The sequence below is a fragment of the Hyperoodon ampullatus genome (genome assembly GCF_949752795.1).
Source record: "Hyperoodon ampullatus genome assembly, chromosome: 2".
Taxonomy (NCBI): Eukaryota; Metazoa; Chordata; class Mammalia; order Artiodactyla; family Ziphiidae; genus Hyperoodon; species Hyperoodon ampullatus.
Window position 1 is genome coordinate 173319097 of NC_136915.1, and position 18123 is coordinate 173337219.

Below are 18123 nucleotides of genomic sequence, written 5' to 3' on the forward strand. Positions count from 1 at the left end.
GGCTGAACAGTGGGGTTTTTTTTGTTTGTTTTTTTGTTTTTTTGGGGGTACGCGGGCCTCTCACTGTTGTGGCCTCTCCCGTTGCGGAGCACAGGCTCCGGACACGCGGGCTCAGCGGCCATGGATCATGGGCCCAGCTGCTCCGCGGCATGTGGGATCTTCCCGGACCGGGGCATGAACCCGTGTCCCCTGCATTGGCAGGCGGACTCTCAACCACTGCGCCACCAGGGAAGCCCTGAACAGTGTTTTTTTTAAAGCCTCATTCTCCCTCAGCCAGTGCAGGGGAGATGAGTTCCATCAGCAACTGAACTTCAGGCTGAAGTGTTAGAGGGAAGGTGAGCAAATTAATTCAGTTACTTTGACAGCAGCTAATGTTCAGGTCTGGGTTTGAGCTCAAGTCTGCTCCTTTTGTCTTGGTATCTTTGTGCTCATTGCAATGTGTAATGTTAACTAATCCACATAGAAAGGATGCATCATCTCCATGTCCCATGAAACTAAGGTTTTAGTGATCACATACAATTCATCCCACTGGTGGATTCCTCCTTAATCTCCTGCCCTTCCAACTTTGTCTCATGAATTAGATTTTTTGACTGATCAAGATATCTTGGACCCCTGCATGGCATGTGCCTGTTTTCGAACCCTGCAAGATGCTGCAGCTTGAAAGGAACTATAGAAATGAGTCCATCAGTGTTTGAGGTAGGTGCCCAAAATATGCCTCTTGCTTCAGCAATTCAACCTGTGTTTGGAGGGGTGGAAACCCTTGAGAACAAAAGGTAAGGAAATCTCACCAACTTAGCCCATCCAGAGTGCAGGGAAGGATCAAGTTGACTGCCCACTGCATTGTCCAATGATCCTCCAAGGAATGAAGAGCAAGGATGACCACAAGATTTCATAAAGATACATCTCCATCTCCCTGTACTGGGCTTCTTTTCTTGTCTTCCTCATGATTTGCTTTTTTTCCCTGCCATTCCAGAGGGACTCTCTACCTTTAGCTTGCCACTCTCACCACAACAAAAACTGTTCTCTCTTTCTCGTGTTCCCTCTGTTACTCTCAAGGGTCCCCCTAGTGTCTTCCCACTGCACTGTATCCTAAACTAAATACTTGGTTATTATTTTTTATAATAAGGTGATAATGGTATTTTCCGGAGACACAGCTTTTGTAGCACAAGGTGAGGCTGGCTCATGGTAACACATCTGTCTCTTAAATTGGGTTTCTGCTAATATCCAAAGAGCTAAAAGTGACCAGAATGAAGAAGAAATATTTGACAACGTATCAATTTAATGGCGTTCCAAAACATTCAAAAGAAGCAACCAGAACTCAGCATTGCTGGGAGAGGTGAGACTTGCCACAGGATAGATTTCCTGGGCCTCATAATAAAACCTCTACATATAGAACCATGTCGTGTATTCACAGCCTTCCTGGATGTAAGCTGGAGTCTCCAACAAACTATAGTGCCTTTGCAAGCTCATCTTTCTAGTCTGTGATGAACAAAATCAAATATATAAGTGAAGCACCAAAGCTTAGAGGACACTGGGCAACAGAAATGGTGTCAGCTTGTCCCTCATTTGGACCTTACATTTATGTCTCTTCTCCTCCTTCGCTGCTTCCTCCCTACACCACATCCAGTGCCCTTCTCCCTGGTACCTCTCATTTCACTTCTGCTCCTCCATATGATCCTCTCCACAACCTTGTCCCTTGATGGGCTGTGGCAATGTATGCCCTGAGCCCTGTGCTCAGCCGTATGGCCTCTCCCTGTGTTCTCAGTCTCTCCCAGATCCACTTTGCCCAGCTAAATCCTCCCTCCTTCTCTGCAGCTTAGTCCTGGTTTCTTCTTGCCGGCGTCTCCAGGCAGCAATGATGGCTTCATCGTCCATTTCTTCCTCCTCCTCCCTGTCCGTGCTTCTCCGATACTGGGACCGCCGCCCTGAAGCAAACCTCCCTTCCTCTCTCTTTTCCACCCTCTCCTTCTCTCTCTCCTCTTCAGACCTCATGAAGCTCTGGGTGAATTTCCTCTTGGCTCCAAATTCAGAAAAATCTGACTTGGATGACTCTTCCACATCTTCCCAGTCCCTGGGTCTGGCCCAACCCGGACGCTGTGGTTCTGGGGACTCTTCCCCTTCAGAGGGCTCAGGGGTCCGGCGGAAAAAGTAGGGCTCCGGGCTTTCCTCTCGGGAGCTTGAGGTCTCACTGAACATGGACCTGGAGAACGTGTGCATCTCTCTGCCCTCCCTGGTGGAGGAAGCAGAGAACCGTGAAGTGCTTCTTACGGAGTTGCCATTGGCCTCATGGTAGGAGGAGGTGTCCTGCTCCTCTGACTGGGATTTGGAGAACTTGTAACTGGAGGACTTAGACTCCGTCTCCCAGAGCAGGGAAGATCTTGTGCACTTCCCCCTGGAGCTTCCAGACCAATCACTTTGGGAAGGAGATTTTTCCTCTGTCCTGAGGCCACTGAGCCACTTATTAATACTGCTATCCATCTCTTTGCCAGCTCTGCTGCCACTTCCATAACTATCAGAGACAGCCAGGGAGGAGGAGGTGTCTGTTTCGGGTTTCTGGGAATTACTGCGGGAAGAATACCGGAAGCTCCCTATGGCACTGTCAGTGTCCTCATCCCTATCACCCACGTCATCATCCTCATCTTCCTTGACCTTCTTCTTCTTGAAAAGGGAGCTGCGTTTGTTGTCGGAGGCCAGCTTCTCCATTTTGTACTCAGACATCTTCTCCCTCAGCTCTGTTTGCATCTCCTTCTCCTTGCGGCCAAGCTCCTTTAGGTTAACACTGTCAGCAAAGAGGCTACAGATAGGCTTGCTGGTCCCCCTCACTTTGCTCCCAGTACCTTCAGCTCTTGAGCTCCGTGTGATGTGGGTAGACAGCATGGACTGCGTGTCGGAGCTGGGTCTTGCCTGGCTTTGAGGGAGCAGGCAGCCGCCCAGGGAGGAGTTGCTCTGGCCACTAAGCATGGAGACTTGGTCATCCCCCAGGCAGCTGGCTGCTGGTGCCACCTTCATGCTTGCAACAGATGGTGAGCGGGACAACAGCAGCCCTTCATTTTGCTTCTGGGTGAGAGTTTCGCTGACTACGTTGACAATCCAGTTCTGAATGCTGGCAATGGAAATGGTGTCTCCGGGCCCCACTGGCAGGTTAGGTAGAGGTGTGGTGGGGGCAGAGGCCATGCATCCCCCTACATTGCTTAGGGCCTGAGAGGGATGGGAGCTGTGGCTTTGGGCACTGAGCACTGACATTGTGTCCCCACCAGCACTGACTGAGGGGGCTGCGGACCAGAATGCAGACAGGGGGATGCTCCCGCTGGCAGCCGAGCTATCTGCCTCCCAGCTTCCCATGGACTGGCTCTCCTCCAGCGTCTGCCTGCTCCTCTCCAGCAGCTCCAGCCTCCGTTGCCTCTTCTTGGCCAAGGCCGAGTCTTCTCCCTTGCTGAGCTCCACCACCTCCTCCTTGTTCTCACTGCCCACCTTCTGGTGCTTCAGCTTCCAGGCCTGGTAGGCAGATAGGTTGATGTCAGAGAGGTTCTTCTTCTCCCCCTTGGCCTCCTCTGCACGTTGCTCACTGCTGCCTTCTCCTGCCTCCGAGTCTTTCTTGTGAAATCCATATTGGATTCTCTTGATCTTCCACCTTTCCAGGGCAGTGAGTTTGTCCTTGTTCCTGTGGCAGAAGTTATAGAAGGAGCTGGCCTCAGAGGACACACTCTCCTCGTCATCCTCCCGCACCCCGTTCCCCACCTCCGCGCTGGCGTCTACTTCCTCTCTCTTGCTCCTGGCGTGGTACCTCCGCGAAGCCTCCTTCTCAATCTCCAGTAGCCTCTGGTTCCACATGTCCCAGGTGCTCTCCGTGGACACCGAGTCAGAGCGGCGTCTCCCGCCTCGGTTCTGGCTGCTCATCTCCAGCTGCTGCTTCAGGACCCGGATGTCGTGGCTGCTCACACTGTCGGAGGTGCTGCTCTCACTCATCGTGTGCCTCCGTCTTCTCCTCACAAAGGAGCCGTCGTCACCCTCCTCCTCCTCTTCCTCCTCCCTATTCCACTTCCAGTGCCCCTCTGCCTGGTACCTCTCATTGCGGCTCTGCCACTCCCGGATGATTTGCTCCACATCCTCATCCTCGGGCTCCTCCTCACTCTGGCCGGAGGAGGCTGAGCGCCTGTCGTCCCCACCCTGGGGGACCTTGCCTGTGGGGAGACCCTGCCTCTTCTTCCACGCCTCGTAGAGTTTCTCCTCCTCTTCTTCATCGATGAGGGTGAGGGGCTTGGAGGCTCGGCTGGCCTTCCCCAAGGAGGAGCTACTCAGGTGACTGGTGGCATCATCCTCCTCTTCCACGGTGAGGGTGTGCACTCTGGCCCCAACCGTGCTCCCTGCATCCTCGCCCTCCTCTGCCTCCTCTTCTTCCCCCTCCCTGCCGAAGTCCTCTACTCTCTCCTCCATCAGCTTCTCGTTGAGCTCCCGAAGCTGCTTCAGGAAGCCATCGTTGGGGTAGATGGCCCGCTTCTTGCGCACGGTCATCAAGGCCTCCAGGATGGCCATGTTGTGGAAGATCATCAGGTAGGCGACCACCAGCACTGCCGAGCGGCTGATGCCCATTTCACTGCTGACTAGGACTTTCCCTGAGAAGAAAACACAAGAGATAGTGATGTAATGGCACTTGTATTCTTTTTTAAGAGCTGTTTTGATGTGCTGGATTTAATGTTTCTTTGGCATCTCATATTCATCCATGCTCAAGTCCCATGAGGCACAAGCATCATTGTCCCCATATTACAGATGTCACACAGAGCAGTGACACTGCCCTGTGCTTGAGGAAACATTTTCCACATTTTCTGAACACAGCAGGGAGTGGGGAGTGGGTGGGGAAGAAAGGAACTAAACACTGTCCCCATTTTTGAAACACTGGAGTGCACTTTCTCTCCACCAGACTGAGCATCAGAAGGAGGAAAAATAAAAGAATAGAGAAGAAAAGGAATGAGGCTAAGATGAATGAATCACAGAGAAGTAGAATCTCAGTGTTGGAAAGGACCACAAGTCCCTTGAGAATTCCTTTTACAACATCCTTGATGCTGGATAATCCATCATCCAGACTCTGCCAGATGCTTCCAGTGACAGAGAGCTCAGTATCTTAGACAGATAGACAGACAGACAGACAGACACACACACACACACACACACACCCTCATTCCATATTTATGTCATTCTAATTTTTTGAAAATTCTTCCACATGTTAGGGCAAAGGATAACTTTCTGTAACAGGCACCCAGTGTTCCTGCTCTGACATACAAGGGTAAATAATAAATATATCTGTATGAATCAGGTCTTTAATACAAAAATCTTTAAGAAAATCACGATCATATTCTTCACTAGAGTTTTGGTTTTTCTTTTTCTTTTTTCTTTTCCTCGCTATTCTGGGTCTTTCAATCATTAGTCAAACATTTTTTCATGTTCCATTACTACACTTGCCACTCTCTTTGGGTCAAACTTGAATTTATCAGTTTTATTCCTAAGGAAGTTGTGTCAGTACAGAGCAAGATATTTCAGGTTCGGACTGACCCAAAGAGTAGAGTGGGCCCCTCGCCACTCTTTTTCTGGGCACTGGGCCTTCACTGATGCCATCTGAGCTTGCAATGTGGGTGGATATATCACACAATGAACTCAAATTATCTTTTTTATCCATTGAAACCTATAAAGCTTTCTAAAAAACCTGCTATCAAGCCATGTCTCTCTTATCTTGCAGCATTCTTAAAACATAAAGATAACTCTACAAATTCCTATTGATGTTTTTGGTCGTTATAGCCTGTTCTTCTAGGCTAACAGAAGCTTTTGCAAGTCTCAATTCTACCATTCAATAGACCAGTTATTCCCCAGCCTCCCCCTCTGCTTTGCATCCTTCATAAACATGACAAACATGCCTGCATTCTATGACTGTTTAAAATGCACACTGGGGGGCTTCCCTGATGGCGCAGTGGTTGAGAATCTGCCTGCTAATGCAGGGGACACGGGTTCGAGCCCTGGTCTGGGAGGATCCCACATGCCGCGGAGCAACTAGGCCCGTGAGCCACGACTACTGAGCCTGCGCGTCTGGAGCCTGTGCTCCGCAACAAGAGGCCGCGATAGTGAGAGGCCCGCGCACCGCGATGAAGAGTGGCCCCTGCTTGCCACAACTAGAGAAAGCCCTCGCACAGAAACGAAGATGCAACACAGCAAAAATAAATAAATTAATTAATAAAAACTCCTACCCGCAAAAAAAAAAAAAAAAAAAAAAAAAAAAAATGCACACTGGGACCACTAGAGATCTCTCTCCAGGCTGTCATCAATCTATTTGTCAACAGTCTTCGGGGATATTTGTTAAACCAGTAAAGAGTCCTATCTTACAATATGGGATGGGGGTGACTTCTATTATTATATCTTAGTACCAGTTAAGACCATGTCTTTGTCACATAGAAGGCCAAAGACCAAGGCAAGACTTGAGGGCCCTGAGGTCCAATAATGCTGAAAGGCCTTAATGCCAAGGGCCAGCAGCCACTAGGGGGAGGTAAGCAAGCAGAATCAAAGCCACTAAAAGAGCATCTACAGATTCAATGTCTTATCCCCTCCCTGCTCCAGCTCAGGGCTCAGCTGTCCCTCACCTTTTAACTGGCTGACCAGGTCACAATTTACTACAGTTAGTACCAAGGTCTCATTCACTTCTTCTGGAGGTGGTTACTAGGCCAGCTCACTTCAGGACACTTCAGGACACAGGTAGCTAGGCTTCCTCATAAGGGCATCAAATACAATTAGACTCGGTCTGGTGGAGGCCAGGTTGGGGTGCCATGCTTTTCCGTGCTATGTTCCTTACACCTGGGATTCCTCTGAAGAGTGTCAGGGGCAGCCTGAGGGACAGGGGAGAGCTGGGTGGGTCAGACTTGAGGCCCCACCCAATTCACCCAGAGCAATGAAAGGATTTTTTTTTATTTTCTCTGTTAGGCACAAGGCCACACTAATGTATAGCTTATGCTTGACACAACTCGAGAGGACGCCTTTAACTTTGAAGTCAAAGTTGATTTGTTTGGTTATGATGAAAACTCTCCAGCAGTAAAATGGCTTGAGGAAGGTGGTCTTTTTCTCATTTGCAGTTGCCATCTTGATTAGCAGAAGGGCTGATGGTGGGGGGACGTGGTGGTGGTGGGGTCTGTCTAGATGTGCTTAAAGATTTGAAGAGTACAGCTAGTGGAGAGAGCCCTGGACTTGAGTAAGGCTGGGTTCCAGTTCTCTCACACTCTCAGTATGCCTTTATATGGCAGGCATTTGTTTTGTATCTTCCCGATTCATAATTCTCCTTTTCCTCAGAACTTTCCCCCTCTCTGCACCCCAGGAAAATGAGAAGTACTTGCCCAGAAGCCACCTCCCTTGCCACTGTGGATAGAATTTAAGGTAGACAAAGGACCAGCATCTGACAAACAAATTTTCTCCCCAGGGAACGTGGAAATGGAACTGAGGCAGGAAGTTAGCGGTTATTGTCAGGCCTGTGGTGGGCCATGCTCTCTGAGGTAGAAAGAGGTGATGGAACCAAGAGTCCTGAGGCTGTCCAGTCCTTGTTCCAGACCATCCTGGGGCCACCTTCCTGTCTCTGGATTTCTCCTTGTATTGCTGTAATTAATGCCTTTCTTGCTTGTTAAGTAGTTTCAGATGCTTTCTACTTACTGGCAACCAAAGGAATCTTAATTATCTCATGGTGGCCATCACTTAACCTAATGAGTGGGATTTCCCAATTTGCAAAATGTAAATACCTTCTCAAGGGGTCATTGTGATTATTATGTAAAATGCCCAGAGCCAGGGGTAGGTTTTGCCTTCCTCCTTGTTAAGAACTGACTCGGAAGTATCCTAGAGTGGAGAAAACCACAGAAACTAAGGCTCAGGAGGTTAATTCCAGGGATGATGACAACTGTCTGCCCCGGCGTAGGAAGTGCCCACAGAGGCAACACAAGGATACGGTCCTTCCCCTGCCTCGCAGGGGTGCGGAGACTAGGGAGGGTGAGCCTGAAGGCAGCTGATAGCAGCAAGGGGAGAGGAGATGGTCTGCAGGACGCACCGGCCGGGCAGGTGATGGGGACCACCTGGTCGACCCGGCAGAGCTGCTGCGCTCGCCCGCAGGCCCTGCGGCACCGCTTTGGGTCGCGGGGAGAACCTGCCCTGGAGGGAGTGCTGCCGTCTCCCTCTCCCCGCGACAGGACACTTGCTGCTCGGGCCTCGCAGCTCTTGGACGCCCAGCCCGCCGCCTCCCTGCCACGCCGCCACCCTCCGGGCAGCTTCTCCCGCTTCTGGGGATGCGTTTCGGCTCTGCGAGCGGCCTCACTCGCCCGGGATGCTGCGCGAGCCCCGCCGGCCGGTTGCCGCGTCTATGGCTTCCCTCGTTCGGCGTCAGCACCCGGCAAAGCAGCGGAAGAGATCTCCTCTCCCACAGACTCTTGGCAGACACGCCCACGTCCACTGTTGTCAGAAGAAATACGTTCTTAAAAGTAGGTTTTTTAAAGCATTGAAAAGGGGAGAAAATCATTATATATAGATATAGATATATAATTATTATATACATAACATTTATAAATTATAATTTAATAAAAATGTATACATACATAAAAATATTTCCCCTCTCTGTCTCCCTCTTTTTTTTTCTCTCTCTCTGTATATATATATGTATCCATTAAAAATTACCCTTCCTGGTCATTGGTGATGATAGGAAATGTCCTTCCCAGGAATAGTTAATAATATTCATTATAGTAATGGTTGTAACTTTTTCTTTTTTTTCTTTTTTTTTTTTTTTTTGCGGTACGCGGGCCTCTCACTGTTGTGGCCTCTCCCGTTGCGGAGCACAGGCTCCGGACGCGCAGGCTCAGCGGCCATGGCTCACGGGCCCAGCCGCTCCGCGGCATGTGGGATCTTCCCGGACCGGGGCACGAACCCACGTCCCCTGCATCGGCAGGCGGACTCTCAACCACTGCGCCACCAGGGAAGCCCTGGTTGTAACTTTTTAAACATTTATTATTTACCCAGTTCTGTGCGAAGTAAGCCCTTATATGCATTTTTACAATTTTAGTCCTCACAGCAATTTTAGGAAAATTAGATCTATTCTATAGATAAGGAAATGGCAGCTCCTTGTATAGAGAGAACATAGCAAATCCTGGACTGAAGCCTGGTCTTTTGGGCACCAGATCCTGAACTCCCACCTGCTCTCACTGCATGGGCTTCAGCCTCTCCTCATGGAGATCCTCCTTGAGATGGATGTCCCGTCAACTCTGTAGATAGTCTCCTATCATCCCACTTAGACTCCAGTGACAGCCTCAGCACTGCCTTCCTCACTCCCACTCTCCCCTCCCCTCCCACCGGTCTTGCCTTCAAAGCCCAGGGAGTGAGTTTTCCATAATGCAGATCAGATCCAGGTGCCTTTCAACTCCCTTACCTTGGTCCTCAACTTCCTGCACGATGGGCCCCTGCCACCCTTATCTACCAGGCTAACCCACACTCGCCTTGTGATTCCTGAATACCACAAGCTTATTCCACCTTAGGAATTTTGCACTGGCACGTCCCTTGGCCAGGAATGTTCTTCTTCCAATTTTTCCATGGCTAGTTCCTTCTTATCACTCAGCTTAAACGGCCCCTTCTCCGAGAGGCCTTCTCAACCACTTTTGAGGGAGCTAGCCAGACACTCCAACACATCATCCCAGTTCTCATCTCTGTCTCACACGGATCAGTATCTGACATTTTTCTTTTTCTTTCTCTTTTCTGTCTAAGTTTTTCCGCCTTCACTACAATGTAAGTACCAAAGGGCAGAAGCTTTATCTGTGTCTTTCACCACAATGCCTAGAATAGCACCTGGCACATGTTGGGCCCTCAGTAATTACTTATTGGGTGAATGATGGTCCATTCCTTTCCCCTTGTCCTAGAAGGAGACAACAACCGCCTTCAGACAGCTGACCTCCAGACAGCAGATAACCTGGAGGTTTTCATAACATTCCTTTTGTGCTTCCTTCCCCTGTGGAATTCCAGCAGCCTGGAGCAGACCGACCCCCTCACCTCTATAGGTCAGCAGGGCTTCATCCAGGAACTCGGCTGCCTTCCGGAAATGCTGGGAGATGTTCACCTCAGGGAAGTCATCGACCTCCACACCCAGGTACTGGATCTCCAGGCCAGTGTAGAATTCAGGCCCAGTGTAGACGCCGGTGCCATGAGCAGCATTCAGGATGTGGGTAATTCCCAGCCTCTTCAGCCTCCCCTTGTTCACAGCCACGCTCCTGGAGGGAAAGAGGAAGGGGCATTTTTTGCCAGAGTCAGAACTAGAAAGGTGCCTTACCACTGAGATTGGAAGCCTGCTTCAGCCAGGTCAGGAGGGCCACAGCTGGGTGAATACCTCCTTCTCTGCTCACCCATGTGTCTGGGGCTCACTGGAAATATTGTTATAAAAAGGGACCGGTGACTTAGCTCTGGCGAGAGAGAGAAGGGATGGGGAGCTGGGCAAGGGAGGACAGGAGAAAGAAGAGAACAAGACTGATGTGTAAGGAAAGTTTTGATTGGCCCAGAGACCTCTAAGCTAAAATTCCATGCCTTTGGGATGCACAGTGATCAAGACACAGAAGTGGCAGGCAAAAATAATAATAAAATGTGTGCTTCACATTGATATGGCATGCTATATTTTTCAAAGTGCTTTCATATGCATTAGTTTATTTTATCTTAATAATAAACTTAAGAGGTAGACAGGACAACTATTCTTTTTGTTTTATAGGTATTATTATTATTATTCCCCCCCATTTTTTAAAAATTGGGGTATAGTTGCTTTACAATGTTGTGTTAGTTTCTGCTGTACAATGAAGTGAATCAGCTATATGTATACATATTTCCCATTTGAAGACTGTAAAAATGAATCAGATAGCTTTTATGACTTGTTCAAAGAAAAAGACTCTGAATAAGAACTGGGGTTCAGGGTTTCGTGTTCAGAGCTCTTTTTTTTTTTTTTGCGGTACGCGGGCCTCTCACTGTTGTGGCCTCTCCCATTGCAGAGCACAGGCTCTGGACGCGCAGGCTCAGCAGCCATGGCTCACGGGCCCAGCTGCTCTGCGGCATGTGGGATCCTCCCGGACCGGGGCACGAACCCGCGTCCCCTACATCGGCAGGCGGACTCTCAACCACTGCGCCACCAGGGAAGCCCCCAGAGCTCTTTTTACTGCAGCGGAATAAATAGAGCTTAGTTTAAAGAGGCCCTGATGACAGGTTGCCCAATAAGGAGCAGAAGCCTTTAGCTGGTGATATCTGGAGATGCCCAGGGTCCCTGTTGATCACAATGTGAATGTTTCTGGGTCTACAGAGCTAATTAGGGATCACTCAGGACTTGGTGCTCAGCTCTGGGAATCAGGTCCCGGGCAACCCATTACACCACAGTGGAGTACAAGACCCAATGTCCAAAGCTATTTTCCCTACTGCCTGCCCTGGGGACCCCAGATTCCCTCCCTTGCATCTAGATATATGGGTAATTACATTGGGAAAAGATCTTATTAAGTAGCCAATAGATCAGCACAACGAATTTCACAAACCAGCCTATTGCTTCCAATTATGCACTGGCAAGACCACAACAAAAGCAGCAGGATGTGAGTGAGCTGTTTTGGGTTTTGTTCTGGAAACCACTGATAAACTTTTGAAAAATAACATTTTTTTCTTATTATAAAAATAACACATGTTTACTGTAGGAAATCTGTGCAATTCAAAAGAAACCTAAAGAAGAAAATGGAAATCACTTACAGAACCACCTCCTAGAGAGAAGTAATATAAATTTTTCATCACATTTGTTTCCAATTTGTTGTCTATGTAAAAGCACATACACACACAGACATACACACATACTATATATATTACTCAATTAGCATCATGTTATACATATTTGTTTTATAACCTATTTATCCTCTTAATATATTGTGGACACTTTCATAAGTTGGTAAACATATATAAAATCAATATTATCAATGGCTCCAAATGTCCCATTATATGGTTGTTATGGATGTCACGGGCTGATGATGATAGCAAGGCGTTTGTTGGCAAGGCCCTGGGCAGGAAGGGAGGCCCAGAAAAGGCACCTGGAGGGGCCAGGCTATGATAGAGAGCCCTGGCAGAAGGTTGGAGGATAAGCAATCATGCCAGCATTTTTCCCTGGGGATCTCTGTGTGCAGGTGGGTGGGTGGGGCCGTTCTCCAAGTTCAGGGCTGGGAAAGTAGTCAGGCAGCATCAATTTGCTAGAGGGAGCTATTGAGCCTTTGGTCAAAGTTGGGGGAGTTTCATCTCAGGCACTCCCCAGAGTGCAAAGGATCATGATCCCCCCCAGACATCAGACTCACTTCTCTGCTATAAAGACGTTGGGCCAGACCTCGTCCACCTCATTCCAGGGAGCCTCTTGGTGGTCTTGGGCCAAGGCCCGCTGTAGGTCCAGGATGCAGGGAGTGTTGTACAGGCTGGTGTCATCCATCTTTTCCCTGACACGGTTGTATAGGTCCTCCACAAGCAGCTGTTCGGCAGACTCCAGCATGCCTGGACACTTTGCCTCAGCTTTGACCCCCCGCGGCTTGAGTTCTAGGGGGACAGGAAGCATTCTCATCAAAGAGGAGGAACACCAGGGCCTTCCCTGCTCCTTGGGAGAACCCACTCTTGGCCCATTCGCTGCCAGGACTCTGCGTATGGGCTGAATTCATTCAGATCCAGCAGGATCTGATCTGCCAGGAAGGACTTAATGAGGACCCAGGAGGAGCCTGCATTGGCCTGGACACTTGTGGTCAGGGTCAGCAGCATAGGTGTACTGGGGTGGGAGAAGGGACATCAGTTTCCCTCATTTCCTCCCATATTTCTCTAAAGCTGGCTGATAATTTCTTAGACCAAGGTCCTTAAATAGCTGGTGTATGCCCAATTTATACTTGTAAATCCCACAGTGACCCACACAAATTAGATGCTTAGAAGCATTTACCAAATGACTACATGGCATTCTTTAGTAACATAATTCGTTCTATTAGTTTGACTCCTTTACACATGGAAGGCAAATAACTCTGGGAAAAGTGAAACTTTCAGCAGTCACTTATGCTAGGTCACCTTCTAATACACCTTTAATTGACTTATTTAATTTATTTTCTGTTTCCCCCACTAGAATGTGGGCGCCTGTGATCCTCAGCCTCCCAGCTCTCTGACAGGTGGCAAAAGTTTCCTATGAGCTCTGATGCCAGTCACAAAACAGCACTCAGGCCTTTCTGCCTTTCTGAATTCAAATTCTATTCACCTGCCTCTCGAGTGAAACTTTATCTTCTCCTCCTAATATATTGGCTCCCAAATTATCCAGTTTGGAGGAAGGTAAGATCTTTCCTTTCTCTAAGAAGGTATACAAGAGAGCAAAACCTTTCCTTTCATTTTGTAGCCCAAAAATACTGAGTTGAGAGAGGGAAAAAGAAGGTTAAGTAGGAAAGGAGTGTCCTCTGTGTTGGCCATAACCTCTTGCTGGCACCACCTCTTTCCCTCGTGGGTGAAGAGTGCAGCCACATTTGGCAATAGACGTGGCCCCGCCCTTCAGAGAATGAGCAGGTGTCTGTAAGCCGGGCTGCTCAAGTCTGCGGATCCAGGAGCCCTGGGTTCTGCCCCCGGGCTGACAACTTCATTTCCCTAAAGCTTCCCTCTCCTCTCCACCCTCATATAAATCACCTGATGTGCACCCACATCCCTGCACAGGTCTCAGCTCTAAATGTTCTTTGATATCCGTTTCAAAAGCAGGAAGAAGAAAACCTCTGCAATCCCAGTGCTCTATTTTGCTTAAAAATAGATGAAGCGTTCCTATTTTCTCCACCACTCTTGGCTCTCCTGGGGTCTTACATGGCAAATGTAAAAGCCCCTCTCTTTCCCTCCCCTACTTAGATATCTTTCCTCTACTACATGGAAAAAAAAAAAACCCTCCCCACTGCCTCATTAAAATATACAGCAATGTCTTCCTCGGCTATTTATATAGCAGGTTATTGTTTTGATTTCTTCCCCTTCCAATTTAAAAACAAATGTCCCAGCCCCTTATCCCCACTGGGAGCTCCTACTTTCCCTAGGTCTCTGCTCCACACTTCAGCCGCATCAATTCCTCCCATTTATTTCTACTCGCTGAGGTTTCATCAAAAGAGAGTAAAGCCCAGACATTTCTCCTTTGCACTCTGTCAGATATATGGCCTATGCAGACTTTCCTGAAATTGGAGGGGTCTTCGACATCCATTTTTACCCCTCTAATCACTACTGAGTAGGGAAATGTTTTGAAGTCTCACTTGGTACATTTTCCTTTTTTCTGTAATTTATTCTTTTTTTCTTCCCCCACCATCCTTCAGCCACTCGGACTAATGAAACTTAGGCTTAATGCCTAGAAAGCCTTAGGGTAAAAAAAAAGGCATTGCTCAGCTTCAGGTCACAGTATAAATGCTGAAAATCCCTAGCATCCCATAGACCTGGAAGTGAAGCTTTCAAAGAGAGGACATGGTTTTCTCACAACCCCTAAACCTGGACTTTTACTTATCAAGAGCCAAAGCCTGGGGCTTTCCTAGTGGCACAGTGGTTGAGAGTCCGCCTGCCGATGCAGGGGACACGGGTTCGTGCCCCGGTCCGGGAAGATCCCACATGCTACGGAGTGGCTAGGCCCGTGAGCCATGGCCGCTGAGCCTGCGCGTCCAGAGCCTGTGCTCTGCAACGGGAGAGGGCACAAGAGTGAGAGGCCCGCCTACCGCAAAAAAAAAAAAAAAAAAAAAAAAAAAAGAGCCAAAGCCTGGAGAGTTGTCCAGAGAGTGAAGCACAATGCAAGGGTGTTGTAAGATGGAAGGTTAGGGAAATTCCCAACCACACAGGAGGGAAAAAGAACTTCCAGAGTTAGGGTGGTGCTGGGAGCAATTTAGAAAGAACTAGACTGGGATCAAGACACCTTGGCCTGACTTGCAGCAAGGTAACAGTGACCCCAGGTAGGGTGATAAAAGAAAACAGAAAAAAATAGCTACTTGAGAAGATGGGGCCTCCTAGGGTTCCCAGATCAACAAGCAACATCTGGTAAAATATCTCACTGCTCATGAGGTATTTTAAAATGTCTCATTGCTCAGGAGATCCAGATGTCCTCAGGGACCCTGGTGGGGACACGAAGGGCCTAGGGACTAAGCAAGACCTGGGCTTACATGGAGGAGTAGCATGTTTGGTTCTCATCACTAGGGAAGTGATCATGGCCACCAGCTGTGGATGCCAGATTAAGCCCAAAGGCCAGGTGGGCCCTGTGTAATTAACAGCACTGCCTTATCTCACCCCACCCATCCGGAGTGAGAGAGACACCAAGTGCAAAGGGAGGAGAAAGGAGAGGAATGAAACTGTGAAAGATTATTTGCCCAAAATTGATTAGGAAAAAAAAAATCTATCCAACTGGAATGAGTATCCTTGAATGAAATATAGTACATTTTCTGCTCTAAATTTTTTTGTGTAAATATTAACATCTCTTGCCACCTCACCTTTCCTTACCTCCTCCCCATTCATATTTCAGTTTAAAAACCATCTTTAAGCACTAGTGGAAATGCAGAGTTAAATCTAGACATCCCTTTGAACAGAACTCTCTGGATGCTCCTAGCCATTTCTTAGGCTCTCAGGTCTGCATCTCTAGCATAAGCCATCGCAGGGCCCCTGAGGTTAACTGAAAAACTGAATGAGGGGCCCTAGGGGCAGATTGGAGCTGCCTCCCAGTCTGTTGCCTAGAGAACTGTTCACACTGAGACATAATAATTTCCACCTCTGTCCCATGAATGTTGATGAGGAGGAACTGCCTTCTTTGGATCCGCTCCTCTTAATGTGACGGGAAGCATGCGAGAAGCACATTGACACCTTCTAATGGCCCCCCTCCGAGAGTCTCCAGATGCCCCTTGTACTCTCCCTCCTCCCACCCGGTGTCTGATGGCATCACCTTCATTGATGATCTGTTTAGCTGCAACAGCTGAGGAGAGGTGAATGGGCTCCATGAAAATGCTTTCTGTTTCTGCATCTGAAACCATTGAGTACCTAAAAGAGGAGGATATTCACGTGAGATGACTCTGGGCAGCATCTGAATGGGAGGCAATCTTTTCAGATAAGAAAACAATGAGATAAAGGGAATGCCTTCCTAAGTTTAGGGAACCTAAGAATGCAGAACGCTGGGTATGCTATGGCTTAGTCTCCTAAATTTAGGGAACCTAAGAAGGCAGAACGCTGGGTATGCTATGGCTTAGTCGCCTATTTATTTTTAGACCAGAATTGTCACCTTGATGTTTCATGACATGGTAGCCTGGGTTATGGAGGGAAGAGACTGGGGAGAACTCACGCTGCTGGGGCTTCACTTTCTTTGTGTGTTCCTACCCTTGGAGGTACTGCTGCTCCTTTTTCTTTTCTTGTCCCTGCTCCTCTGTTATCAATACTGTAGGATGTCCCTAACTGGGCTTCCACCAGGGTTCTGCTGGATTGATGGACTGGGTAGGCTGCCACCATTCCTTCCATGCCCCGTATCTTCTCCCTGCTTAAAGGGCATGGGCTGATGATGATGAAGGGCTGACACAGCACCGAGGGAAACATAAAGATGTGCTCAACTGCACAGTCCTGATTTTGAACGCAAGAAATCCAGGATCAGCCTAAGCCCAGGGATGCAATAGAGTAATTTGGGTAAATGTCAATTTCCCAGAAAGAATTCAGCAGAGGTATCCAAAGGCATCTTTGAGGAACACGGTGAATCAAAACCAAGGGTTAGGGCTTCCCTGGTGGCGCAGTGGTTGGGAGCCCGCCTGCCGATGCAGGGGACACGGGTTCGTGCCCCGGTCCGGGAGGATCCCACATGCCGCGGAGCGGCTGGGCCCGTGAGCCATGGCCGTTGGGCCTGCGCGTCCAGAGCCTGTGCTCCACAACGGGAGAGGCCACAACAGCGTGAGGCCCACATACCGCAAAAAAACACAAAAACACACACAAAAAAAACCAAGGGTTAGGACCATACTACAGTGGTGGGTGCCCTCCTCCCCAGTGGGTTCTCCTCTTTTCCAGGTGTCGTGGTGAGCTTTGGGTCTTTTTTGCTTAGTCTTTCCTTTATGTCCAGAGAGGATTAATAAAAGGCGAGAGGACTTAATGGATACTAATTGTTTTTCCAAAAAATTCCATCATGCCCCATTCGTTTTATAGTCAAAACTTCCCTGCACCTCATCCCCTAGCAATCACTGATCTGTTTTCTTTCCCTATAGTATGGCCTTTTCCAGAAGGTTAAATAAATGAAATAATACAGTAGTCTTTTGGATCTGGCTTATTTCACTCAGCAAAATGCATCTAAGAGTCATCTATTCTATTGCATGAGTCAATAATTTGTTCCTTCTTATTGCTGAATAATATTTCATTTCTTAGGCACCTCAGGCTATTGCTGCCATCATTGTCACATTGCCTTGAGTCAAGGTTGTGTATTCCAGAGGAAAACATGATAAACACACTGCTGATTTGGTAGTAGTTTGGATTCTGGTTTTCTTCCTCAATCTGCCTGAAACTATTTACTTTTCAGAGTCCTCAAACAGCTGCTGTAGCCTTCTGTCCAGATTTTATAAGGGCAATCCATGCGAGAGTCTAGGTGGAGGGTGTGGTTGCCATCTTACCCAGAACTAGAAACTTGTCCATTATCGTTTTGCTTTTAAAAGTCAGAAGTCAATGTGTTTCCTGGCCCTTGTAATTGACCTATTTTATCTCTGTGGAAACCTGCAGGATCTTCTTTGGTTTGCAGTGTTTAGAAATTTCCCAGCGATGTTCCTTGGTCTGTGTTCTTCCACTGTGTTGGGTATAGATACCATTTTTTTTCTTATAAATTTATTTATTTTATTTTTGGCTGCGTCGGATCTTCGTTGCCGCATGCAGGCTTTCTCCGGTTGCGGTGAGCAGGGGCTGCTCTTCGTTGTGGTGCACGGGCTTCTCATTGCGGTGGCTTCTCTTGTCACAGAGCACGGGCTCTAGGCGCGCAGGCTTCAGTAGTTGTGGCTCACGGGCTCTAAAGCACAGGCTCAGTAGTTGTGGTGCATGGGCTTAGCTGCTCTGCGGCATGTGGGATCTTCCCGGACCAGGGCTCAAGTCCATGTCCCCTGC

General features: G+C 48.4%; 1 protein-coding gene across 1 annotated transcript in view; it reads right to left on the reverse strand.

Moving 5' to 3' along the window:
• Positions 1-1761: 1761 nt before the first annotated feature.
• Positions 1762-18123, reverse strand: part of STYXL2 (serine/threonine/tyrosine interacting like 2) — a gene marked incomplete at its 3' end in the record, with an annotated part of 31353 nt that continues 14991 nt past the window's right edge. Inside the window, exons 2-5 of the mRNA XM_079698661.1 lie at positions 15950-16044; positions 12351-12582; positions 10045-10262; positions 1762-4613 (exon numbers count right to left, since the gene is read on the reverse strand). Coding sequence (XP_079554787.1) covers positions 1762-4613; positions 10045-10262; positions 12351-12582; positions 15950-16044 — 3397 coding nt within the window. The remainder of the gene's footprint in view (positions 4614-10044; positions 10263-12350; positions 12583-15949; positions 16045-18123) is intronic.